The sequence below is a fragment of the Oncorhynchus keta genome, chromosome 14 (genome assembly GCF_023373465.1).
Source record: "Oncorhynchus keta strain PuntledgeMale-10-30-2019 chromosome 14, Oket_V2, whole genome shotgun sequence".
NCBI classification, from domain to species: Eukaryota; Metazoa; Chordata; class Actinopteri; order Salmoniformes; family Salmonidae; genus Oncorhynchus; species Oncorhynchus keta.
The window spans coordinates 66,374,228-66,402,072 of record NC_068434.1 but is presented as its reverse complement, the minus strand read 5'-3'; the positions used below and the strand labels follow the sequence as shown (position 1 = coordinate 66,402,072).

Below are 27,845 nucleotides of genomic sequence, written 5' to 3'. Positions count from 1 at the left end.
AGTTCTTCAAAGACTTCAAAATAAAGCTTTTTATGTCACGTCAAAGGGATGGACGGAGTAAACAAAGTACAACTAGACATGAAATAAGCCAAAGATATTCAATACATTATTTGTAAAACATGTATGACGATTCACTATTATGTTATTGTTTGGCTTAGTAGCTATCGACAGCAAGGCATCACGCCTTATATATCTATTAGAGATCTACATACATCAGCCATTCCGACTGTATCTATTATGATAACTGCAGTCTGATGATAAACAGAGACTACAGTACTACGTCTATGATACTACCATTGGATATGGTGTTATAAGAGTTGTCTCACCATTGGGTCTGTTGTTCATAGGGGTTTCTCAGACTGGGTTAGGCTTCTCCCATCCATAACAGCTGAGCTCCATGTAGGTGGAGGGATTGAGGTTGAAGTCTGGCCTGGTCACTCGGACTTCCTCTCAAACTGTGGTACCTAACCATTTGGCATGAGAGACAGGAGGAACACGAACAATAAGCTTACAGTATGTCTCTTATTTCAGCATTTTCACAAAGCATCTACCTTAAATAAACACAGTCTACTAAACAGTGATGCAATGACGTTTTCCGCATTGCCACTTCCTAATGGTGGTCTCCTTTTCCCTTTTTCTTTCAATCATCTGCACTCCACCGTGCCATGTATCCTAGCAACAGCCACTTCTGCCGTCTGTCACCCTCCCATTACTCACAGTGAAGACGGAGAGTGTGTGGGAGAGAGAGGCTTTTATGTGTTTGTGCTTTGTGCACAATTTTATGTTTAGGTCACCTGAATATCCAACAGAATCTTCATCTAACCTTTTCAATCTGTGTACAAAAGATAAGGAAAGGGTAAAAATCACTTCATTGTATTACCTGCACTGTCAAGTTTAGGAATAGTCTTTGTTCGGGATAATCATTGAAATTGTGCAAAATATTTATCTGGCTGAATTAGGAGTTAAAGCCAGGGAGAGATATATTTCTCTCAGGGTATTTAAAAAAAACATTTTCTCAACATCCTAAAATGGTGATATTTCAATAGAGGTATCATTATCAGCCATTAAGCTCTCAGACCTCACAATGACCTCAGAGGATGAGACCACTGTGCTAGATGGCACCAGGTGTGTACTTTTAGAAACTGAATCTATGATATATCCCTAACAGCTCCTAACAAAAGCATAACAGCGTTCCTGATTATACCGTACTTCCCTCCACATATACCAGCTGCCATATCTTTACATTCAGACGTAAACACATCAGACATTGTGTCCCCTAAGCTAAACACAACATGCACTGAGGGCAATACCTTTTCAACATTGAACAAAATCACAACATAGATGGCAAAAGATCTAGAGTGACACATCCAACACAAAGATAATATTATATCAGTTAAACTGCATAATGGTAATGGACTCCTGTCAGCTGTACGATGCTCATAGTTGATAAACACACACTCACGCTAATAAACACACACCCACAACACATACACAGCCTGTGGCTGTTAGCGTCAACAACAAATCCAACAATGCCTCCTCTACCAGATACGTACGAGTCCATAAAAATGAAGAAACACTGTCTCTCTTTTCCTCTCCCTCTCTCTGTCTCTCTCCTTTCTTCTTCTGTGCTTACTCAGTTCAGCGACCTCATCTCTCCCCAAAACTGAGCCATTTTGTTTCACCAGAAGCTGCCTCTAGCGAGACCACATTCAATTTCAACTATAGTGTATTTATCATGCGTTATTTTGCTATTAATGGTTTTCCACATTTCCTAGACGTTCAGCAATCCTCTTTTGTAACCCCCCCCCTCCCGTATTCCCCCGCCTGCATTGCCATGTCCCCGAACCCCCCCCATCCCCACCCCCTCGCCTTTCTCTGTCGTCTCACATACCGAAAGAGATGCAAACTGACCCCCTCCCCTCATTCCTTCAATGAGAATTAAACACAAGCAGAGGCATGCAGCTTTTACCCATCACCCACCTCTCTTCCTTCCGACACGCTTACCTATACAGGAGCTGGAGATGGAGGATGGAGATGGAGGATGCTGTCCTTGGTCCTGATCCTTTCCCTCTTAAAGGGAACACCTGCTTTTATATCCCCGCTATGTCCCCCCTGAATGAAAAAAAATAATAAAATGACTTAAACACAGCAGTGAGAATTGTAAATGCCAAAATGGCTGCCTCCCTCTCTCTCCCTGTCGGTATCAGCCTCTCTGCTTCCCGGTGGCTGCTCTATGTCTGTGTTCATCTATTGCAGATCTCTGCTCGTACTGCCGTCTTAGTTTTTGCCTGACAACACTGAGGGGCCTGAGCATGCTCAGTTGGAGCTAGCAGCTGGTCATGTGACTTGCAGCTGACTGTGTTTCTGCTAAGGGGAGAAGGGGGAGAGAAACATTTAGGAAAATGGCAGTCCTGTTAGTGCTGTGATGACTGTGTGTGTGTGTGTGTGTGTGTGTGTGTGTGTGTGTGTGTGTGTGTGTGTGTGTGTGTGTGTGTGTGTGTGTGTGTGTGTGTGTGTGTGTGTGTGTGTGTGTGTGTGTGTGTTTCTACATCTGAGAAAGAAGTGTATGTCTGTTGTCTGATACTATTTTAGGACCATTCTGTCTGTTACGCTCACAAATCTCCTTTTCTAAAAGATTAAATGAAGAAAATATATACAGTGAAAACTCAGGAACGAAACCACAAAACATTAAACATATTACATTCTAATTAACTAATGAAATGTAGAAGCATTGGTACATTATTTAATGTATTGCAGTGTGTTTATTAATTGTATAGCAGCATATTGTTTAGGATATTGTACAGTGGCCGAGTCAGCGTCTGAGCCAATGGCAATTAGCCTCTGTGCAACAGTCTTAATCAGTGTTTATCATGGTTAGCTCCCTGCATCGTGGTAAGTACTGACCAATATAACGGACAGATTAGGCTCTGGATGAACTGTCTGTTTGGCTCTGCTCTGTGTCCACTCTTAGTAAGGAGTGATGTCTCTTTGCTGATGTGTTATCGCAGGAATTCCAAAGTGCAGTGACCCTTGTAAAGATTTTCTGCCTGAAGACAAAGATAGGACATACAGTGCATTCAGAAACTATTCAGACCCCTTGACTTTTTCCACATTTTGTTATGTTACAGCCTTGTTCTAAAATTGTTGTATTTTATTTTTTAATCTCACCAATAGACACACAATACCCCATAATGACAACGCAAAAACAGGATTTTAGACATTTTTGCAAATGTAAGTATTCAACATACACTACTGTTCAAAGGTTTTAGAACACCTACTCCTTCAAGAGTTTTTCTTTCTTTACTATTTTCTACATTGTAGAATAATAGTGAAGACATCAAAACTATGAAATAACACATATGGAATCACGTAGTAACAAAAAAGTGTTAAACAAATCAAAATATATTTTAAATGTTAAATTATTCAAATAGCCACCCTTTGCCTTGATGACAACTTTGCACACTTGGCATTTTCTCAACCAGCTTCATGAGGTAGTAACCTGGAATGCATTTCAATGAACAGGTGTGCCTTCTTAAAAGTTAATTTGTGGAATTTCTTTCCGTCTTAATGCGTTTGAGCCAATCAGTTGTGTTATGACAAGGTAGGGGGGGTATACAGAAGATAGCCCTATTTGGTAAAAGACCTACTCCATATTATGGCAAGAACAGCTCAAATAAGCAAAGAAAAACGACTATCCATCATTACTTTAAGACATGAAGGTCAGTCAATGTGGAACATTTCAAGAACTTAGAAAGTTTCATTCAAGTGCAGTCGCAAAAATCTTCAAGCGCTATGAGGAAACTGGCTCTCATGAGGACCGCCACAGGAATGGAAGACCCAGAGTTACCTCTGCTACAGAAGATAAGTTCATTAGAGTTACCAGCCTCTCAGCATCAACTGTTCAGAGGAGACTGTGTGAATCAGGCCTTCATGGTCGAATTTCTGCAAAGAAAACACTACTAAAGGACACCAATAATAAGAAGAGACTTGCTTGTGCCAAGAAACATGAGCAACGGACATTAGACCGATGGAAATCTGTCCTTTGGTCTGACATCCAAATTGGAGATTTTTGGTAATGTCTTTGTGAGATGCAGTGTGGGTGAACGGATGATCTCCACATGTGTATTTCACACCTTAAATCATGGAGGAGAATGTGTTATGATGTGGGGGTGCTATGCTGGTGACTCTCTTTGTGATTTATTTATAATTTTATGCACACTTAACCAGAATGCCTACCACAGCATTCTGCAGCGATACGCCATCCCATCTTGTTTGGGCTTAGTGGGACTATCATTTGTTTTTCAACAGGACAATGACCCAACATACCTCCAGGCTGTGTGAGGGCTATTTTACCAAGAAGGAGAGTGATGGAGTGCTGTATTAGATGACCTGGCCTCCACAATCCCCCGACCTCAACCAAATTGAGATGGCTTGGGATGAATCAGACCGCAGAGTGAAGGAAAAGCAGCCAACAAGTGCTCAGCATATGTGGGAGCTCCTTCATGACTGTTTGAAAAGCATTCCAGTTGAAGCTGGTTGAAGGAATGCCAAGAGTGTGCAAAGCTGTCATCAAGGCAAAGGGTGGTTATTTGAAGAATCTCAAATGTAAAATATATTTTGATTTGTTTAACACTTTTTTCAATACATTTGTAAACATTTCTAAAAACCTGTTTCTTCGCTTTGTCATCATGTGTTATTGTGTGTTGGTTGATGAGGTAAAGTTGTATTTAATCCAAGGCTGTAAAGTAACAAAATATGGAAAAAGGGAAGGGGTCTAAATACTTTCCGAATGCACTATACTTCAAGAGCCTATGGTGGGGTAGTATGACATAATCATTTAATCAACTCAGTTCTATTGCACAGTGCATGACCCTTTCAATAGACATAATTATACAGGACAAATGTACACACCATCTCAAAGGATGGCTCTAGCTGCATGCGTACAGGGGATACTTGCCATAGACATAGAATAGATAGTTCTGCAGTGAATAGTGCTTTTCCAGGTCTTTTTCAAAAATGGAATCACTTCAATGAAATATTATAAAAACCTGATGAACATTTTTTACATGATATGAAAATAAACTATCATCTTAGTCAGAAAACATATAATCTCACAAATCAAAATATGAATATATCATCACAGCCGCTTATCTAATATCTATATATCTATCGGATTTGACTGAGGATTTCACCAGGGTGAGGGTTATCTTACTGTATCTCATGGCTGTGGTGTGTGAGATGATAATGCCCTGTGACTGGTGGGGGCTTGGCCAGTGTGGCCAGGTGATTGGGTTGGAGGGAATGTCCCTCACCTGGGCAGGTGTCCATTGGTCTGAGGAAGCAGAGCAGAGTGCAGGACACAGTCAGAGTCTGGCCGGGGCCAGGGAGAAGCCAACAGTGGCAGCAGCTGCAGCAATGTTACCATTGAGATCAGGCGAGGACTACCGTAGGAGCGGACAGAGAGGGAGGGGTTACATTCCACAACTGAATGGTGAACATGATGACATGTAGACAATCCCTACACAGTTAGAACACTTCGCCAGTGACAACAGGTATGAATTTTCCTCTAACTTGGCTTGATGAGGTTTAGGCAGGACTTGTAGTCTCACTCCCATCTGTGATGAGAGCTTAAATTGAGTGGGAATACAACAAGTCAGATTGAGTGAAGGGGTTTTTGTTTATATAACTCCTTTACCCAAAATGTATTGCATGATATAAAAGTAAGAGAAAGGGTTAGAGGGAAACTATCAAAGGTTTGTGCTGGTGGAAGGAATATTCAATTGTAGTTTAGCCACAGCAAGCTAAGCCTCAGCTAATCTTTTCTTGATAATGAACACTAGAGGGAGCTGTTGATTATAAATGATCTAATCCTCAACTGTCACAGTATACCAAAGATACTGTCTCCTAACTGTGGTTATACTTGTGCTGATGACAGACCCCTCTGAATTCTCTAAATTAAAAAGTGAACTGTTAAAGTGACATGTTGTGGAACTGCCTTGCATGATCAGTAGTATCGTGATGGTAACTACAATTATGTAAAATATCGTCATTATCATCAGATACTATGTGTTTGGGTGAGATGAGTGGAGATTGGAAAGGGTTGAAGTACTGATTTGTTTGAGTGCGTGACACACGATCATTTTCTGACACATTTGTTACTTACGCAATAATATAACCTTTCAGTCATGGGCATCCCATGAGTCACTGCGGCTTCGAGGATGTACGTGCAATTTTAGGTGTGTCTTTCCTGGGATTTTCACATCTCCAACCACCATGATGGGTATACATTTATGCAACTATTGACTATACAGTGAGATTGAGCATAGTGTAACTGAAATGCAGGTGTTTGAATATAACACCCTATGGTACCCATTCCGATGAGATGTTCAAGAAATTCTACCGCATCCCTGAGTCACATGCCGGCCCCATGCTTCAGAGATGCTTCTCGTTCCTGATTGGACATCAGCGGTATCGCATCACCGCACTTTCATTATGTTCCTTTATGTAAACTTCCCCATGGTTTATAGTTCCAAGCCCTAGTTAACCGGGTGTTTTTTTCTCTAAAGAATACATCAGAAATCATACATAAATACATTCTAAATATGTATGAATTATTGAAACCATATCTTAGGATTTAATTCATTATATACTTGTAATAGCGATTTATTTTTTCGCGGATGGATACGTGATGCATCGAACAAAAATAGTTCCGCTTTAGTTTAAGAGATCACCTTGAGCTTCTGGGTGTAAGAGAAATACGTCAGTCTAGCAGTTGTTCATCGATAGAAGGTGAGTATCATCACAAGAGTTGTAGCTAGCTAATAACATGATGTACGTTTGTTTTACTGTACTGCTGTCATCAAATTACAATTGTATTTGACGTTATCATATTCTGTGTTGCCAGCTGTTTTTTTAGTGGCGTAGTCCAGGCAAGGGATGGATTCCAAAAGATAATTGTCTAGCTACCTCGTAAGAGGTAACAGTAGTTCACACTTTGAACCATCTTAAACCGTTTAAAGTTACAAACCATGTGGTGTTGTAGTCATACAAAGAATGGTGTCGTTTGTCAGTGACTAACTCCGTGTGACGCAGTTTTCTCCAGCTAACTATTCATACAGGTTAACAACTATTTTTATGAGTGGAGTTATTTCTCATGAACTAACATGGTATCAGTCTAAAACATATGTTTTAAAGCGGAGAGAAACTAACGCGCTCGTATTTTTCTAGTATCGCCTGGTGGGTGTGGTTGCCCGATGAACTTGGAATTCCATTGGCTAGTTTCTCTTCGCGATATCTTAAATTCGTGAAAATGTGACGCAGAAATGGAGACGTGCCCTGTGGCGCATCAGTGGATGCATTGTACTGCAAACTAATGACTGACCATTCTCATGTTACCAATTTATTGAATTGATTGCTTTTTAATAACAATGTTCAGATATGTGCGATCCTCCCGGCCCCCTGAACAAAGCTGTTATTCACACTGACATTCAGTGGTCTGTTGTCCTTTTGTTGGAAGTAAGTGGCCTCGCTGACCTGTCAAACTCTAGGGCCCTATAAAATCCGTGAAAGCAGACAGCAAAAAACACTTTTATATGGCCCTAACTATGTCTGAATGGATTGGCTTTGTTGACACTGGGAGGAGGGGGGAGTCGGTGCAACCTCCTAGAACCCCTCTTCTGCAGTGCCTGTTTATTGACTAGTCATACATCAATACTGTAGCTCTTTCTATCAGCTAGCCTGCATCAAACCCTGACCTCCTTGGTCAGTTCTTCCATTTCTCCCACCTACCAAATCAAATGGTCATGTAGGCCTTCAGTTTAAAAAAAAAAATAATGAAACCTGTCTAGACTTGAACAATTTGCAAATTTCATATCAGAAATGTGTGTGGTTAGTCGGTCTCAGAACTAATTTAGGCTTCAAATTAAGTTTAGTGCTCCTCCTACGTCTGGTTAGGACTGTTCCTGAGATGCTCAGCCATTATGTAACAGATTCTTTTGGCCCAGAGCCCTGTGTGAGTGTAGGAGGAAATACAAGCCACCCTGGCCCTATACTTTACACCGCATCAGCCAGGACGCTTGAGGGAGCTGACTTCTATTTTGGAATGCTAGGGCATAGAAGCACTTCTCAGTAGGTTAGGAATCATGTGTTATCAGTGGGGACAGGAGTGGCTATGGTATGTCCCAACATAGTGCTTCTTTTAGGGGTGTGAGGCCTAGATTATAATGCATATGTCAGTGCCCTATCTGGCAATCTGCATACCCGGAGTACTGGGCTGAAAGCACGTACGCTGCGGGCCCCACAGTAAATGTCTAAAATACTCCCAGTATTGTGTCACTTTTAGTCATTTCCTGCTGTAACTTTCCAGTTTCAAATATCATGCTATAGCCCCTAACGGTGCACAGAGAGAATGACTAGGCACCTCTTCCTCTGAAGTTTGTTCTCAATGAGGTGAAGTAAGAACTCTGAATGCCCAGGTTGAAACCCCCACCTATGACTCACTATTCTGCACAGCATATTCCTGGTCTCCTACTCCACTGCAATTGAGAGTTGACTAAGAAGAAATCTAGCCATGGCTCCTCTTTGAACTGTCCTTAACCTGCTACAGTGTTGAGGGGTGTAGGCCTACACTGACTGAATTTGTTTTGCTGCAGTACTCCTGCTGCAGCTAGTGTCACTTTCATGCAGTCTGCCATACATAGTGGTAGACTTGCCTCCTGCTCTTGGCTATGTCTGGCAATGTGAGACTAGCATAGTGGCTACAGGTGCTGAGTAACGCTAGGCTGCAGCGCAGCAGAACATGGATACTATCTGCTGTGTAATGCAATGCAGCACAGAATGCAAATTTGTCACCCACCCAGTGATGTATGACTACTGCCACCCAATGGCAGCATGAAATGGACTAATCCCAGGCTAGCGTTTTGTCTTCTACACAGGCTTACCGTGCGTTATTATTAGAATACACATTCACCATTTTTAGAGCCCTAGGGGTAATATGACCTAGTGCTGCCAGCATAGCATGGCTGTGGTAAACGGCAGGTTTGAAGGTCTCATGTATAGCCGCAGTATCAGGGCACGCAGCCTGACCTGTGTGTACTGCAGCACGTTATCCTCGCTGAAGAGAAGGGGATTTATTCTTGAGCCGTGTGTAGGCAAGCGAGTCACTCTACCGGGAGTTCCTGCTTGTCCGGTTAGCGCTGCTGCTGTTCCTGTTGCGCTCTGTGGGGACCGGGGGTCACACCGACTGGGGATCTTCAGGAGGTCTGTAGCAGCTACGTTCTTGTACGTCCCCAGGAGGAACAGAAAGGTTTACTGGTATGTAATGCAACATAGCTGGATGATGAGACTGAATCAATGTAGCGCAGGGGGAGAGAGCTAGTTTTCTGAGGTCACCAGTGTAGAATTATTGGCTACGTCAGGGTCGTCATGGCTGCTCCTCGGATGTCATGTGATGTCACTCCTGTAAGGCAACCTCTGGCTATACTGCCAATGCGCAGTGGAGACATCGCACAGTGTGCATGCATGTGTGAAAGTGAGGGGAGGGGGCAGTACGTAGGCAGAGGAAGTGCATGGAGAGCGAGAAAGCATATTCTGTTCTAGTGAGAGGTGGTGGTGTTGGGAGGATTGATAGCAACAGGGCAGCTCTAAAGTTAGATATGCATCTGGGTCACTTAGTTTTATTACTGGTGTGTCACTGGCCCCAGGTCAACCCTAACATTCTTTACATCTTTGTCCCAGGCTTATGTATGATGTCTCAGTGATAAAGGGTGGATCAGACTGCCCTGGCATGGCCTTGGACTGTAGAGCATCTTTTGGCGAGCCATCGTCAGCCCAGCTGTGTGTTATGTGTTAGTCACAGGGTAGGCAGGGTTTCTTGCGAAAGCATAGCAGGCTGGGTCATGTCAGAACTAGAGGTCGACCGATTATGATTTTTCAACTCCGATACTGATTATTGGAGGACCAAAAAAGCCGCTACCAATTAATCAGCCTTTTTAAAAAAAAATATTTTTAAAATTTTATTTGTAGTAATGACAATTACAACAATACTGAACACATAACTTAATATAAATCAATTTAGCCTCAAATAAATAATGAAACATGTTCAATTTGATTTAAATAATGCAAAAACAGTGTTGGAGAAGTAATATGTCCCATGTAAAAAAGCTAACGTTTAAGTTCCTTGCTCAGAACATGAGAACATGTTAAAAGGAACCACCAGCTTTCATATGAGACTTTAATATTCCAAGGTAAGAGGTTTTAAGTTGTAGTTAATATAGTATTTATAGGACTATTTCTCTCTATACCATTTGTATTTCATACATCTTTGACTATTGGATGTTCTTATAGGCACTAGTATTGCCAGTGTAACAGTCGAAGCAGCGCTCCACAAAAGCCACAAACTACTCCAAATCTAAAAGCGAGTGATGTTTGAAATGGTATTAGCGCACACCCAGCTAACCAGTTAGCCATTTCACATTGGTTACACCAGCCATTAGGCTTATAGGCTTGAAGTCATAAACAGCGCTGTGCTTGGAAGAGCTGCTGGCAAAACACACGGAAGTGCTGTTTGAATGAATGATTACGGGCCTGCTGCTGCTCAGTCAGACTGCTCTATCAAATCAGACTTATAACACAGAAATACGAACGAGCCTTTGGTCATTAATATGGTGGAATCCGGAAACTATCATTTTGAAAACAAAACGTTTATTTCAGTGAAATACGGAACCGTTTGGTATTTTATGTAACTGGTGGCATCCCTAAGTCTAAATATTCTTGTTACATTGCACAACCTTCAATGTTATGTCATAATTACGTACAATTCTGGTAAATTGTTTCGCAATGAGCCAGGCAGCCCAAACTGTTGCATATACCCTGACTCTGCGTGCAATGAACGCAAGAGAAATGACAATTTCACCTGGTTAATATTGCCTGCTAACCTGGATTAGTAGTTATGACTAGTGATTATGATTGTTTTTTTTATAAGATAAGTATTTATTGCTAGCTAGCAACTTACCTTGGCTTCTACTCCATTCGCGTAACAGGCAGGCTCCTCGTGGAGTGCAATGGTTAGAGAGTTGGACTAGTTAACTGTACGGTTGCAAGTTTGGATCCCCTGAGCTGACAAGGTGAAAATCGGTCCTTCTGCCCCTGAAGAAGGCAGTTAACCCACCGTTCCTAGGCAGTCATTGAAAATAAGAATGTGTTCTTAACTGACTTGCCTAGTTAAATAAAGGTATTCAAATAATTATTTTAAAAATCGGAAATCTGCGCCCAAAAATACAGATTTCCGATTGTTATGAGAACTTAATCGGTAATTCCGATTAATCGGTCGACCTCTAGTCAGAACTCCCTCGGGCTGTAGGATAATTCCAAACATGTCCCTGTTCATTTGAAGGAAGGAGTAAAGCCATAATGATCATATGAACAGCAATTGCATTATACAATTTACACTATGTGCATTTTATGTAGCCAATGGCCCTGATTTCAATTTGCAAATGAAATATGCACATTGAAAATGTTGATCTTGAGATGTCATTGTCAACCTCTTGAGATTGTCAGTTGTTGTTGGCTACCTTACCAGCCTTTGTGTTGACAATGGATGTCAGAGCCCATCCCATGTCTCACCGCCAGTTTGCTGTAAACAGTGTGTTCCAGTGATAAGGATCTAGGCCTCATTTGAGACAAGGCATTGTATGATTTCTGTTTCTCTCTCTGCAGTCTACACTGTGCTCTACTCTGTCTGGGGGCTGCCCCTGCTGTCTCATGCTGTGTATGCAGTTGGGAGTCTGGAGTGAGCATGATGTGACCGTGCTCACGTACAACACGGGGCTGCTGCCTTTGAGGCTCCGATGTCACTGAGCTGCTGCCCATTGGGTTTTAATGCTGCTGTTTGGCAGGGCCCTGTCCCAATTTCATTAACACACTGAAAGAGATGAGCTGAGTGTAGGCCTGGTCTAGAGGGTAGCCTGCCCTAAATAATAGTGTGTGTGGGGGGGGGGGTTGCATATCGGGATATTATTTTTGACAATATCACTTTTGCAGGCTGTACCTGTACCAGAACTCCAGTATTTTTCCTTCAGAGCTTTTATCTCCATGACGGATCATTTGTTTTCTCATGGTTTTGGGATGCAGAATACAACATTGGCTAACATTAGCCAAACAAATTTAGCCTTGGCTAATTCAAAGTAGCCTGGTAATTTTGAGGGGAGGTATGTGATACGATTGTGCTTTGCAGTAAATGGGGCTACTGAGGAGGATGACATGCTCTCTCTGTCCCTATGCATTCTGCAGATTCTCATCTGTTTTTAAGTAGTGTCTTAGAGGTCTGCCAGACTAGTGAAACTGTTCACTATAACAAGGTAGACTAACAGATGTAACCTATTAGAAAGCTTAGTACTTCCTAGAAGCTCCACCTTGAAGCAATCAGTGAGTGTTCTCTGTTCATGTGATTGTCACTGTATAATTTAGACTGGGTTAAATTAAACTCTCCACTGGTAAGTGTTTAGACTAGTCCAGGTTGGTAACCCTGACTTGTCTAGGGCAGCCCTCCAGTGATCCCCCTCAGCCTACATACCACAGATGGCAGATATGACATCTATTGCCACATTCCTTGGTTATGTAACCATGGCAACAACCCCTGAAGCAGAGTTGACTCGGACTCTACATTCTCAAAGAGATGCTCCACCTTGCACAGAGCTACCATATTGACTTTTTATTAATTTGTTTGCCTGCCCAAAGCCACTGAGAATTTGTCCTGACATAGTACCTGTACAAAGAGCCTGTTGTGTAATACTGTCAAGACGCACACTAGAAAAGGGAAGAGTCTTGAGCAAAATAACTTTACGGTTCTCGGTTACTTCATATTGGGTTTGATGCAGCCCTCATTGAAATATCTGCTTGTTTTCAACAGCTCTGTATTGAGCCATGTTGAAAGTGATCTGTCCTGGGCTAGGAGGAAATAATGAAACCACTGCCAGTCAGGGCTGCGGTTGCCATGGGTGACTCAGACGAGGGGAGGAGGGGGAGAACACAATGTATAATGTGCAAACAGCTCAATGTGCTCCTCAATGAAAGAATGTTACTGGCTAGGAATAACCTTGACATCTTTCTGTAGCCCAGGCTATGTTATAGATCAATCGTATCTAGGCCCATGTCTTTGTCTATTGTGCAGCATGAGAACCAGCAGGCAAGGGCTTCAATCACACTTCCTGTTTTTTCAGATGTGGTCCTCTTTTGAATAGGTTCCTCATTCCACAAACAAACGGTTATTTGCACAGATGTCAATTGATTCAAAGCCACACACTGTGCCTCAATAAGCTGTTGTGTGCTAATTCCTAGACTGGTGGCTCTAAAGTTGGTTTCATGAACCAGTGTGGTCATGTGTGTTTTAATGTGGCAGTCCAGTCCATGACCTGATAATGCCTGAGATTGGAGACACTGAATTGAGTGAACCATTAGCACCTTACTGTCTTTGTACGCCCTTCATATCACCATATCACTCATATCATCATCTCTCTCTTTCCTCCTCCAGGACTTCAAATTCTGCCATCATGCCCGGTTCAAAGTCTCAAGACATGGGCTCTGCCTTTGTCCAGACGCAGCAGCTTGGCGCTGCCATGGCCGACACCTTCCTGGAGCACATGTGCCTGCTGGACATCGACTCTGAGCCCACCACAGCCCGCAACACTGGCATCATCTGCACTATTGGTCAGTGGCCACACTCTCACACACTAGGCATGGGCGGTATCTAGATTGTCATACCTTCATACCGACCTTGTGCCATCCTGGGATATTCGGTAATACCGGCACTGAACACAAGGGCTGCTATTTTCAAACTCCACTGAGCCTCTGTAAGCCGACGGTTAGCAATGCTAACAGGTACATGTAAAATCCCATAGAAAATGCTAACAAACGTATTGTCAATGTCTCTGACCTAAACTATTTGGAGGACTGACATCCCATCTTCAGCTTTAGCTAGATGGCTAACTAGCTACTAAATTAGTAAACCAAATGCACAACTTGAGAGCATTTAGGACATTTTTAGACGATTAACTTAATTGTTATACGGTATCTAGATGGCAAACATTTAGTTGTGAATTCCATACTGTAACTAGATCACATGGCACGTGCTGCACAACAGTAGGTATCACGGAATATCGCCTAACACAATGGATGTTAGTGTTCAAATATCTGTAGGCCTATAATATTTTTACATCTGTATTTTAAAGGCCCTCTACAATAGGATGATGCTGTGAAATACATACTGTATGACATCACACGTGTGTGTGTGTGTGTGTGTGCTGATGTTTCAACCCACCTCTGTCATAACAGGGCCAGCCTCCCGCTCTGTGGACATGCTGAAGGAGATGATCAAGTCTGGGATGAACATCGCTCGCATGAACTTCTCCCATGGATCTCACGAGGTGGGTTCCCTAGAATGTCTAGCTAGACACCTAGACTTTTGCAGTGGAGGATGATCACACACTTCTAAGCAGACTGGATCCAGACCTAAAATCACAGTATCGAATCGCGATACATATCATATCGACACCAAAGTATTGTGATATCGTGTCACGATGTCCCTGTTGTCCCAGTTCTACTGAATAGCACAAACCCACACAGGCTGTTTTGACGATTAGGTCAAGGACATTTTTTATTTTTATTTTTTAAACTAAACATCAATACAAAAGTACATGGGGGAACAAGTGTGTGTCATATACATACAAAGGACAATTGGGCTAGGGGGTGCAATATCACATTACACAAGGACCTTAAGGGACAAACACTTACTCTAACAGCTTTTTTGTTGGTAGAGTATTTAAATGTCTTAATATAGTTACATTTTATTTTAGTAAGAAATTTGTTTTTTGTAAATTTAGATTTTGAATATGAAATTTGGCCCCAAAAATTATGAAATTAATTACATAATTATTTCAACTTATTTATATTGTAGTTAAAGAATCCAAGCAGTACATCTCTCCATAATAGTGTAAAGTCTTCAAACATGTTCAATTATAAAGCTACTGATTCCATGAATACAATGCCAAAAAATGCAACCGTTTCTGGGTGGTCATTACAAAAGGTACAATGTGAATTAGTGTTTTTTATTTTTTTATTTCTTTGTATGGTGGTTGGCAGGATAATAATTATGAAGAATTTAGAAAGGAACTTCCTTAATTTAGTTAGTAAGAAGAGAAATCTTTTATTGATGAGTCAACAGGGTTAATAAGTAGGTATGTTCTGAGAGTCAGGTCTTGACACGTTCCTGAATAATAACGCAACACCTGAGGGCATGACATCTAAAAGAATTGCAAAATCATGAGGTGTTACAGGGATCTTAAATTGATAAGAATTACCCTCTGCATTTACAAGTTGGCTCACCGATAGGATATTATTTCAGAAACCAATATTCGAAAAAACAATTTAAGTTATTTTATACTATGTCCCGATTTATTCCATATATAATGTGTGGAGAAATTGACGAGAACTGGAACTCTGTCAATATTATAATTACAAACCAACATGAAGTGAAAGTCACCAAAAGTAGAGAAGACATGATGAGGAATAAAGTTCTTAGGAATTGATTTATCCAATTGATCTTAAGTATTATTTAAATTAAGTCCAGTAAATTCAGCCCACCATATTCGTACATGTTCATTATAAGTTTCTTTCCTAATGTAATGGGTACGAGTTCTCCACAGAAATTAGAAAAGCATCTGGTTTCTCTTTGCTTATTTTACTGTAAAGATATCTCTATACTAACATATGCTGCCCTAATATGAGTGCAAAGCTGTCATCAAGGCAAAGGGTGGCTACTTTGAAAAATATCAAATATATATTTTGATTTGTTCAACACTTTTCTTTTGGTTACTTCATGATTCCTTATGTGTTATTTAATAGTTTTGATGTCCTCACTATTATTCTATAATGTAGAAAATTAGTAAAAATAAAGAACCCATGAATGATTAGGTGTCAACTTTTGACTGGTAGTGTGTAAATTCTTAAGCCTGTTCTCACTTAGAAAGAAGTATTAATAGCTACATAGAACAATAACAGTGTAAAATAAGTCATAATAGATCTGTATGCCTCAGTTACTGTATGCAGAGAAATTAATACAACTTTCAGTCTTTGTGAGTTTGCAAACAAAATAGGCCGCCATCTGGTCATACAAGAGAGAAAAAAAACGAATAAATGATTGAGGTACCTGAGTCGTGCTGAGAAACTGTCACCCGAGGCTTGTTAGGTAGTCGGTGCAAGGACAATGAGAATACCATGGGTGACGCCATCAATTTGTTCCTGCTGGTGAAGTTCTAGGGAGGAATATGGATTTCCAAACTATTGGTGAAACCTCGTTCTCCGTAGTAGGCAGCATTTCATGCTTTCTTGATCGTTGGCCACAACTTGTTCTTCGTTTCTATGTCCTCCGGGTTGAGATGCTTGGTGACACGCAGACCGTGGCTCTGAAAGAACACGTTCTTTCGAACCGCTTCCAAGACAGCATCACTGTAGAATCTGGCAGTGAAGAGGATGATACCCCTTAGTCTTGAATCGTTTTGCTTTTACTTCTTGGTGAGGCACAACATCGATGGTCTTCTCTGCAGGCATTACTTTTTGGCAGATGTGGATAGCCTTGCCTCGCACATCCTCATTCTCCACCTCGGGCATGCCGTAGAGTCTCAGGATTCATCTTCTTGTGTATTGCTCCAGATTAGTGAGATGTCTATGGTACACATTGTTATTCTGTTCCACCTTTTCCCACACGCTTTTCAACTTTAGCTACTCATTTTCACATGCAAACTCAAATCTTTTTCCAGCCTTTGATTACCATGGTTGCGAATACCATTTTTCTCAATGGCATCAGACCTGGAGTTGATGAGTAAGGAGAGTGGAGGTTTGCACGGAGTAACCGATAGAGGGAAACTCGTCATCTTCAACAGCCTTCAAATGCGTGAAATCATCCATAGGGCAAATGTAGTTATGGCAGTTGTCTATAAGAACGTTCCTCTTGTTTAGCAATAGAACAGCTCGCTTCTTCCTTTCTCTTTTTTGTCACGGCTTCGCATGGACATGCCAAACTAAATGATCCACTTATCATTCCACTCACTGGAAAGCTCTTATCTTGAGCAAGTAAAAACAATAATAGGAATGTCTGGCAACGTTTTATTTCTCTTCACAATCGTTCTGAAGTTTGGTGCGCAACTCGCTAAAGCGTCTGTTCTAGCCGCAAATTTGATCGCCTCCTCTGCTCCAATGTTGTCATAGTGCCACTCGTCATTCTGTCAGGCATGCTTCTTTGCAAAGTATCAGCTACCTTCAGAAGATGTCGTTTGAATATGAGATGTACTCTGTGCCAACCAGGGTGTGCAGTTCAAGGGTAGAGTCGGTGTGGAGTTGTCTGCTCAGGATCAAAGGTAGGCCCTAAACTGTGCGATGGAGCAGGCAGACCGCAGTGGAAACCTTACCTGAGTTTGCTTGTGCCACTATAAATACTTAATCTGTGCTTTCATCTTGTAGTTTTATCACCCTGCCCAGGGTGCAGGCCTGGAGCAACGGGTGGAATCCCTCCCACTCCGTCAGTCACCTGCTTCAATTCCCTGTTCAGTAGAGGTCACTCTTCCTCCGTCTTAACCTGCTACTCTCAGACAGGGGGCCTGAGCCACTCACCTTGTCGCCCTGTCTGTCTCCTGGCCCTCTACTGTATCATGGAGGCTTATCAAAATGTTAGGAATTGCACTTCCACATCTTTATATCTTCATGAAATGACATATCCACTCGCTGAAACTATACCCAGTTCTCAGATGACCTGGCTTTGTCTGACTAGCTGCTCTAAGGCATATGCTGTGAATGTAGTTATCTTGGTGTAGTTTGGCACTGTGCACTTGGCTCAATTTGATGCCATGGCTGTTTGTGGTGATACAGTAACAGCAGAATAACTGGGAAGGAGAGAATGGAAAGGAAGCCCTATGTGACTACCTGCCAATTAAGTGCTTAGGTAAAGCTCAGGTTACTTTACCCAGATGGGGAGAAGCAGCATGAGCCAATTGGGGCAGCTGTCTCCAAGGGTAGTGCTAGCACTGCCACTCAAGACCATTAGTATAGTTGTGATGTAAATTTGGACAGGCAGGTTGTAGTAGTGTATTTAACTATTTGTACATATCCAGGTCATGCTGTCTGTGAACAAGGTTGTGTTAACCACAAGTTTACAACTGATAAAGGGTATTGTACGGAGTGTCGTCTAATCTGAAATGGGGACTAGTCATAAATCAGGGGTTGACATTAAGCTTTCATGGGCACTTGCTCATCTGGCAAGTTGGGAGCAGTTTTCACATGCCTGAAGATTATGGTTACTTGCCCAACAATTTTATTTGGCTTTGCACATGCCATAAATTGAATTATTTCACTCCAACGTGGGGGCATGGAATGAACTTTTTGGTGATCCAGCTGGTGAAGAAAAACAAAATCACCAGCCACTGACTTTTTACATGGGGGTTGTAACCAATTGCTTAATGGCACACTAGCAGTTTGCAAAATGGCGCTGGAAAATGCACACCAATTATTCACAAAAATGCAGCACGTGGTTGGAACACAGGCCAACTTCAATCCACCAGACCATTTATTTGTGATAAAGCGTTCATGATTTGGCATGTAGTTTGTGTATCCCATCATATGTTTTATAGGCAGTATTTCTGCAGGCATAAAGGGAGTGTGTGTGTGATCTAGAGGGCGCGGTCAGAATTGGGTGAGACATGCAGGGGAAAGGAATGTAGCTTGTCTACAGTTGTGTATCCCATCAGATGGATATGTTTTATAGGCAGTATTTCTGCAGGCATAAAGGGAGTGTGTGTGTGATCTAGAGGGCGCGGTCAGAATTGGGTGAGACATGCAGGGGAAAGGAATGTAGCTTGTCTACAGTTGTGTATCCCATCAGATGGATATGTTTTATAGGCAGTATTTCTGCAGGCATAAAGGGAGCGTGTGTGATCTAGAGGGCGCGGTCAGAATTGTAGGGGAAATAACTGTATAATGGCTTGGCCTTGGTTTATTTTTTTTGTTGCGATTCACTAATGAACATTAACAAACGGAACAGTAGATTCAACTTTACCTGTCTAATCAGGTAGCCACACAGATTTTCCCCCTGCTCTACTGTTCAGTTTACCTGCCCAGGGCAATCGGGCAACAGTTAATGTCAACCTCTGCAACATGCATTTGCCTTCTTGACTCTCACTGTTTACATAAATGAATTACTCTGTACTGCATGTTGTAGCTGAAAATATGACCAGTTTAAGTGACCTCTTCCTAGAAATCCGGGGAGAATGTTTTCTATTGCGCTTCAGAACATCTTGGCCTTAATTGAAAACCATTTGAACGTTCTCAGTGGTACCTATACAGAGGGTAGCTAGATGCATGTTTGCGCTACTGGTAACGGTTGTCAAGACTCTAGACCACATCCTGGATTACGTCATATTTGTCTCACGTGTATGACCCTGTTTGTAGTAGTTAAAAGCAGTGGTGGGGGAAAAGTACTAAATTGACATACTTGAGTAAAAGTAAAGATACCTTGTTAGAAAATGACTCGTAAGTCACCCAGTAAAATACTACTAAAGTAAAAGTGTTTCATTTTAAAAATAAGTATCAAGAGTAAATGGAATTGCTGAAATGTACTTACTTATCAAAAGTAAGTGTATATATTTCTAATTCCTTATATTAAGCAAACCAGGCAGCACTATTTATTTATTTGACGGATAGCCAGGGGCACACTCTAACACTCAGAAATAATTTACATACAAAGCATTTGTTTAGCGAGTCTGCCAGATCAGATGTGGTAGGAATGACCAGGGATGTTCTCTAAGTGTGAATAGGACAATTTTACTGTCAAAATGTAACGTTCTTTTGGGTGTCAGGGAAAATGTATGGAGTAAAAGGTACATTTTTCTGTTTGGAATGTAGTAAAGTAAAAGTTGCCAAAAATGACTTAAGTAGTATTCTTAAGTACTTTACACCACTGGTTATAAGATTATGCATTATCTTCTTATTGCCCTGATATGTTGTCAGCTGATTATGTTCAGTTGCGTGACTCAATACACCTACACTAGGTTTCTACCCTCTGACATGCGTTTTCCCATGCCTGTGCCATCTCTCACATTGTCACTGAAATAAAATGCCAATATCTGGCTGACACATTGTTGCTTTAGTGTTAAATGTACAAGCCTGTTCATAAATGATTTCCTCCTTATAGAAGGTTTTATTTTTGTTCTTATTATATTCTCTGTTGTACAGTACCACTGTGAGACTATTAAGAATGTGCGCGAGGCCTGTGAGAGCTTCTCGCCAGGCAGCATCCACTACCGCCCCGTGGCCATCGCTCTGGACACGAAGGGACCTGAGATCAGGACTGGACTTATCAAAGGAGTGAGTAGAACCAACCAACACTTAACTACCATGTATCCAGCAAACATCAACTGATTGGAGACCCTATCAAATGTTTACCACACTCATTTTGTTGTATTAAATATTGAGTACAGATGTGGGATCTTAATTTGAGCCAGTTTGCTACAGCAGGAAAATAATCCTTCAGCAACGGGAAATGTGGATTATAGTTACTTTGCATTTATATAGGGGTTGATCCTTCTTTTCTTAAGGCAAAATCAAGCCTGAAATTTCATAAGCCTTTTAAATCTCAAATATACAACAAGTTTTACATTTCCTGCAACTGGGTGATCAAATTAAGATCCTATATCTGTATGACACATTGAATGGCTTGTGGTAAAGATATCTACTACAAGCTTGAGTTTTCTTGACCAATTTCAATGAGCCATTGAGTGGTTGAACCCCTATAGTCATGGTTCCTATTGAGACTCATCCATGGTCCTTTATGTGTGTGTGTCAGAGTGGCACATCTGAGGTGGAGCTGAAGAAGGGCAACATGATCAAGTTGACCCTGGATGATGCCTACCAGGAGAACTGTGATGAAGACAATCTGTGGCTGGACTACAAGAACATCACCAGGGTGGTGGAGCAGGGCAGCAAGATCTACATCGACGATGGACTCGTGTCCCTCCAGGTCAAGGAAATCGGTGAGTCCATGTCTGGCTCCCACTTAAGCGTTGAATAGACTAGAGAATATTCCTTTGAGGATCTATGAGCCCTAGAATCTCCTCACTTACTGAACCTTTGGGTGAGTAAAGAATGGGCAGATGGTCCTTTCCTATTCTTTATTGCCTGGAGATAACAGTTAAGTGTCTCCTCTCCAATGTGTGTGTTCCCAGGTGGTGACTACCTGATGTGTGAGATTGAGAATGGAGGGACCCTGGGCAGTAAGAAGGGTGTGAACCTGCCTGGTGCTGCTGTGGACCTGCCTGCTGTCTCTGAGAAGGACATCTCTGACCTGACCTTCGGCGTGGAGCAAGGAGTGGACATGGTGTTTGCCTCTTTCATCCGTAAAGCAGCCGACGTGCACGCTGTCAGGAAGGTGCTGGGAGAGAAGGGCAAGAACATCAAGATCATCAGCAAGCTGGAGAACCACGAGGGAGTGCGCAGGTCTGTGTGATGGCATTAAATGCACAGAAATACAAGCTGATTTTGGACCCTTGGATATTAGAAATTGTGCTCGACTGGCCAGTGCCCAAAATCTTTATGTTCAGCACTAAATTCACATTCACCAACTCGATGGGAATGTTAAATCCGAATACTGAATCTGGTTTCCTGTCCCCTGTGCAGGTTTGATGAAATCATGGAAGCCAGTGATGGCATCATGGTTGCCCGTGGTGACCTGGGAATTGAGATCCCCACAGAGAAGGTGTTCCTGGCCCAGAAGATGATGATTGGCCGCTGCAACAGAGCCGGCAAGCCAATCACCTGCGCCACACAGGTCAGTTTACTTGTGTTGACAGCTTTTTAAAAAGATATAAATATAAACGGGAGACGTTTCTATTTCCACAGGGATGCTACAGTTTGTTGTGATGTGAAAGGTTGTGTGTGTTATTACACTGTTGGTAGCCTGACATTGTGAATCCCTGTCCTTTCCACAGATGTTGGAGAGCATGATCAAGAAGCCCAGGCCCACCCGTGCTGAGGGCAGTGACGTGGCCAACGCCGTGCTGGATGGAGCTGACTGCATTATGCTGAGTGGAGAGACCGCCAAGGGAGACTACCCCCTGGAGGCTGTCCGCACACAGCACATGGTGAGACAGTGCCCCCTACAGTTAGCCTTCAGTCTGGATCTCATCAGCCCTCGACTACCACTAGTCCTGACCTACACTGTGTAGACCTATCAACAGCAGGGTCAGGGCTACTGGAAGTCATGTTGCAGATGGAAGTCAAACACGCATTTCCACTTTTTTATTTGTTTGTGTTTTATGTCATGTGATGTTTGTCAGGGTCAGCAAAAGCAGTCTGGATTCAGCCGGTATTATATTGACTCATAATGATCCATAGAATGGTTGCTCACCTGGTTTTAATAGTACAGAGTGTAGGACATGGGTGGAGAATGTGGCTGACGCTGCCCTCATTTCCTTCTACTCAGGCCTTTAACAGCTGACTCTAGTTCAGCTGCTGCACTCCTCTCTGGATGCAGGCAGGAGTGACTCAGCAGTCCTTGAGCAGCTGCTTATGGGTTCCCTGCAGCACCAAGTCCTTCACGCTTTAACATGGTTTCACCTCTTAAGAATGCATTGTTTGTCAGCTGAAGGCACTGTCCTATGCAAGGGCTGACGTTACGCTCAGACTAACTCTGCCTCTTAACAGCTTCTCTTTTATGGTCTTTGAATGTTTTCCCTCTGTTTAGTTTTTTTTATTAGACTTTGAAAGATGTTTCTTATTCCTCATTTCCTGTTTGACTATCTCTTCATGTGTGACTGTGCAAGGCGTGCATGTTATAACACCAGTTGGCTATAGTTACCTGCCCATGTCATAAAACTTCTTCACAGCTAACTAGTTTGAATGAGCAAAGTCAGTTTGGGTGGTATGTAGAATTATATTCTGATACTAACTATAGTTTTAGCATATGATCATAAAAGCCGTTTAGTGTTTTTGTAATGCTGTGATGTGTTAGACGCCATAGCTAAATGCACTGGCTGCGGTGGCCCATTGGCTGTGTTTTAACATGTATGTTTTGTTCTTGTCTCACTAAACTGCACTCTGACTAAACCTACATTTCTACCCTTTCTCTCTGCCTACCTCCTCTCCATCTCATCCTATTCCTTTCACCTAAACTTCCTACCCTCCCCCTCCTCCCTCTATCTCGTCTCCTATCACTCTTTCCTTATATCCATCTGTCTGGTGTTCCTCCTGTCCGTCTGCTACATCTTGCCCTCGCCTGTGCCAGATCGCTCGCGAGGCAGAGGCAGCCATGTTTCATCGGCAGGTGTTCGAGGACCTGCGGCGCGCCGCACCACACTCTACCGACCCGGCCGAGGCTATCGCCATCGGAGCCGTGGAGGCTTCCTTTAAGATCTTGTCCTCTGCGTTCATTGTGCTCACTAACTCTGGAAGGTAGGCAGGTGGCTGTAGCACGGCTGTTTGGGAGGGACTCAGGAGGTTTGTGAGAAGCCAGAGTAGGGAGAGACAGGGACTGAATGAAGGGGCATGGCACACGTTTACAGGTCTTTACGGTCACAACAAACTGGACCACTAAAAGTTTAATCCATATCTGGTAGTGCCTCTGCTTGACAGCTGTTATATCCACCTAACTCCTTAAATGAACTGGACCAGGACTGGATAAGCATTTGCCATGCCTCTCAGGTGCGAGGCATGCCTCTTGGTGTGACTGAGTGTAACCCCCGTGCCTCGGGCCCACCCTCATACTCAGATTGCTCGGGAGGCTGAGGCAGCCACCTTTCACAGACAGCTGTTTGAGGAGCTGCGGCGCACCACCCACCTGACCCGGGACCCCTCTGAGGCCGTGGCCTGTGGCGCAGTTGAGTCCTCATTCAAGTGCTGTGCTAGTGCCCTCGTCGTACTCACAAAGACCGGCAGGTAAGAGGGACAGGCAGCGGCAGGTAAGAGGGACAGGCAGCGGCAGGTAAGAGGGACAGGCAGCGGCAGGTAAGAGGGACAGGCAGCGGCAGGTAAGAGGGACAGGCAGCGGCAGGTAAGAGGGACAGGCAGCGGCAGGTAAGAGGGACAGGCAGCGGCAGGTAAGAGGGACAGGCAGCGGCAGGTAAGAGGGACAGGCAGCGGCAGGTAAGAGGGACAGGCAGCGGCAGGTAAGAGGGACAGGCAGCGGCAGGTAAGAGGGACAGGCAGCGGCAGGTAAGAGGGACAGGCAGCGGCAGGTAAGAGGGACTTACAGAACATGCAACTCTGACCCTTAACATCCTATTCCCCTACTTTAGATTGGTGGGGAACGGTTGCATGGTCCCAGATAGACGTCACCCCTCTGTGTGGGTGGAGACAGTAATGTGAGCTGTAGAAGGGTGGGTGGGGAGTATTGTGGGTTGCACAGAAAGAGGCCACTCTGTAGAGACAGATCTGTAGATAATAAATACAAGAAGAAAATGTGTATTATTCATGTTAAGAGTCCTCAACATTATTGGGAACACCACAGTTTTCTGTGGCTGTATTGACAAAACACTGCAGGAGTCATTCAATTGTGTTCACCCTCACATCAACCGACCCTTTTGACTGCTCAACCTTGACATTGTCCTAATATTTTTAACTCTCAATGTGCAGACTTTGGTCAAACAATCTAGAGTGACTGTCTTTGTAACCCCAACAGAACCAACAGGATGAAATGTTAACTGTGGCTTGACATCAATGCACACTAGGTTTACGCAAACGTTTATTTTACTATAGAGTAGGTCCTCTACTAATCAAATCATTAGTTTCCTAATATTTCAGAAATACATTTTAAAAGTTTCAGAAATCTACCCCCTTTATAGATTTCTGTAGGCTTTGTTCAAGACATATTGCCAGTATCTGAAATTGGAATGGCAGCAGGCCTTGGGTGTGTCATTGGCTGACAGTCTGAGCTGTGTTGTCTGTGTGCAGGTCAGCCCACCTGATCTCCAGGTACAGGCCCCGCGCCCCCATCATTGCTGTGACCCGTAACGGCCAGACCGCCCGCCAGGCCCACCTGTATCGCGGGATCTTCCCCGTCCTCTACAACAAGCCTGCCCACGACGTCTGGGCCGAGGACGTCGACCTCAGGGTCAACTTCGCCATGGAAATGGGTGAGAGTCCACAGCCATTACAAAGATCATTTCATGAGCTGTAAGATCTTCTGGATATTTATGGTATTTTTGTGTTCACCAGAATAAAAGCTCACTCCAGACGGTCTAAACCAGGGGTCTACAATCCTAGGTTTCAAATAGGCACACTTCTCTCCCCTGCAACTCTTCCATGTCATTAGTGTACAAGAGAAAATATTGCACTGTTCTGTCAATATACCTGGTAAAATAGTTCAACAATAATGCCCGGGGAGATGTGGTAATGGCCAATACTATGGCTACGGGCTGTGTCCAGGCACTCCACGGTGCGTCGTGCATAAGAACAGCCCTTAGCCGTGGTATATTGACCATTTATCACAAACCCCTGAGGTGCCTTATTTCTATTATAAACTGGTTTCCAATTTAATTAGAGCACCCTTTGTTCTGTCATACATTTGGTATACGGCTGTCAGCCAATCAGCATTCAGGGCTCGATCCACCAAGTTTATAATGGTTATTAAAACGCTCAATGGGGGGGCCTATAACTTCTTCTCCCAAATTCTGTTTTTTGTTTAATTTCTTGGTTTCAGACTTAGTTTTTCACTGCATGCATTTGAGTCAACTCTGACAGGTTCAGCTCATGAGCTCCATTAGGATCTGATTTGAATTTGGAATGGAAAAGGAATGTGTGTACGACACTAGCATTTGTTGTATCACACCGCATCGACTCATTCCTCTAATCAAACCGAATCACACAGAATAGTTTCAAACTACCATCGAATTATCCTGAAAGGGAAGATGCACTCCAAAACTAACTTTCCTTGCTAGCTTACAGCTTAAGTTAAAATCAATTCACTACGCTAGAACTTTTGATCATATGCATAATTATTTAAAATCAATTCACTACGCTAGAACTTTTGATCATATGCATAATTATTTAAAAAAAAAATCTAATCTGATCGTCACAACATTCACTGAGTTAATCGTCTCTCCCTCGCCGAATTGACTGCAGGTGCCTCATGAATGACTGTCTTAGAAACAGCTTGCACCTTTTAAAAAGATTACTACTTCTATGCAAATGTTGCTCAGTACAATAAAATAAGTCCTGAAGGGAAGCAGATTGTCGCCCCAGGTGACAACTGTCATCAGCCAGAAGAAGCTCAACTCAAAGCATCCAGTGAGCAGGCCTAGGCTACATCTTGATTTACAGTTTATCAAGACCTACTATTCAAATAAATGACTACTGTCATGTTTTATGTCGTTGGATTGTTTTCACAAGTCAAATTGATTGTATAATTGATTCATACATGACTGTCTCAAATAAATAGACTTTTTATTTTAAACATTCCAAATGTAATCTTGAACTTGAGATGCCCAGAGATTTGCCAGATCAGTGTAGTAGACCAGTTTCTGTCTGGATTAAGTGCTGTTCTTTGACTTTGGATTATCTTTATATATTTTTTTTTTTTTTGCCATTGTATCGCAATACTAAACCTGGTATCGAAGTCAAAAATCCTTGTTGTTGACAACTTTGCTATTTGTTTTCCAGGCAAGGAGCGAGGGTTCATCAAGGAGGGAGATGTGGTGATCGTCCTGACCGGTTGGCGCCCAGGCTCTGGCTATACCAACACCATGCGTGTGGTCGTGGTTCCTTGAATTATGACTACCCTCCTTTGCCCTTCTCACCCCTCCACTGTCTTGCCCTCCTTGTCCCTCTGCTCACTGCTCCCTGTCCCAACACCAGGGCTCAGACAGACTTGTACAGCCCACAACAAACACCTGTCCTTTTCTTCCTCCCCAAGAACAGGCCAGTGGTGGTGACTTGACCAATAGGAAATCTCCCCACTACAGTCCACCCCAGGGTTCGTCACGTAGGTGTGTTCTGTTCGCCCCCAGTCTCCAGGGTATCTGTACGCGCTCACCAAAGAGATACAACCTAGCCTGTCGGTCTACGCGTCCCAGGCACCTCTGTTTTGAGAGGCAGGCGGGGCACACCTTAAGAGAGCCTGCTATACTGTAACTTGTAAAAATTAAAAACACACACTCCAATTCCTATAACGCGAACAAAATGGTGGCAACCCGACGAACAGCTCTTCTTTAAGGCCCTGTCACCGTTAAACTCTTCCCCCCCAAACATAGCCCCTTGTTGTGCTGTCTGTATTTGCATTGTGTTCTGTATACTTTCTCTGCACTCACAATCTACTGTAGACCATGTTACATTCTGTATTATACTTGACTTTTGTGAAAGGTGAATTTAGATTCTGGGCATCCAATACTATATATTTTGTCTAACCATAAGTCCTATAATAGTTTGACAGGTTACTTTTTTTGTGTTGAATTATTCTTAGAAAGCCCTTACATTTTGGTCATAACTAAGTTGGCACTTAAGAACCACTGTATGTATGTAAGCTGCTACATGGTTCTCTCAAATGAATGATGTATGAATTCAGTACTTTGAGGGTTTTTCAAAGGGCACCTCTTCTTTCCTCTTGCTCCTGTCTGTCGGTGACCTAGTGTGTATGTGTCTAAATGTCTAACTGCTTCTTTGATTGTGAGGGTAGGGTGTAACACAATGTTAACTGGTATAATGAGTTGTCCTTTACTACTGGATTTCAATCATTAAAAGAAAGAGTTGAGCACCTGTCTTGTTCTTGTCATGTTTGTATAACAGTACTCTTGACTGGGTTCACAAGATTTGTGTAC

At 42.8% G+C, this 27,845-nt stretch overlaps 2 protein-coding genes across 6 annotated transcripts in view; one reads left to right on the top strand and one right to left on the bottom strand.

The window, feature by feature from the left end:
• LOC118394159 (protein mono-ADP-ribosyltransferase PARP6) overlaps positions 1-2,293 on the bottom strand; it is a 56,329-nt gene extending 54,036 nt beyond the window's left edge. For all 3 annotated transcript variants that reach the window (XM_052462173.1, XM_052462171.1, XM_052462172.1), the window contains exons 1-2: positions 2,005-2,293; positions 327-464 (exon numbers count right to left, since the gene is read on the bottom strand). In XM_052462173.1, coding sequence (XP_052318133.1) covers positions 327-329 — 3 coding nt within the window. In that variant the 5' untranslated portion in view covers positions 330-464; positions 2,005-2,293. The remainder of the gene's footprint in view (positions 1-326; positions 465-2,004) is intronic.
• A 4,333-nt stretch (positions 2,294-6,626) lies between these two features.
• LOC118393817 (pyruvate kinase PKM-like) lies at positions 6,627-27,783 on the top strand. Of its 3 annotated transcripts, none has more exons than XM_035786906.2 (11): positions 6,627-6,789; positions 13,529-13,704; positions 14,329-14,420; positions 20,275-20,406; positions 20,885-21,071; positions 21,264-21,534; positions 21,715-21,865; positions 22,026-22,178; positions 23,321-23,487; positions 24,985-25,166; positions 26,692-27,783. In XM_035786906.2, the coding sequence occupies exons 2-11, from the start codon at positions 13,548-13,550 to the stop codon at positions 26,796-26,798; spliced, it is 1,599 nt and encodes a 532-aa protein (XP_035642799.1). In that variant the 5' UTR covers positions 6,627-6,789; positions 13,529-13,547; the 3' UTR covers positions 26,799-27,783. The 3 variants fall into 3 exon arrangements, with proteins under 3 accessions (XP_035642799.1, XP_035642798.1, XP_035642797.1); XM_035786905.1 differs by lacking the exons at positions 6,627-6,789; positions 23,321-23,487 and adding exons at positions 9,002-9,312; positions 23,804-23,970; XM_035786904.1 differs by lacking the exon at positions 6,627-6,789 and adding an exon at positions 9,002-9,312.
• The last annotated feature ends 62 nt before the right edge of the window (positions 27,784-27,845 follow it).

What these genes read in the sequence shown, in the direction of transcription:
- LOC118393817 (XM_035786905.1), top strand. Translation starts at nt 9,017, where the DNA reads ATGGCTGTGGTAAACGGCAGGTTTGAAGGTCTCATGTATAGCCGCAGT. An exon ending in AACCACGAGGGAGTGCGCAG is followed by an intron (nt 21,535 to 21,714) that starts GTCTGTGTGATG and finishes TCCCCTGTGCAG; the next exon opens with GTTTGATGAAATCATGGAAG. An exon ending in CAACTTCGCCATGGAAATGG is followed by an intron (nt 25,167 to 26,691) that starts GTGAGAGTCCAC and finishes TTTGTTTTCCAG; the next exon opens with GCAAGGAGCGAGGGTTCATC.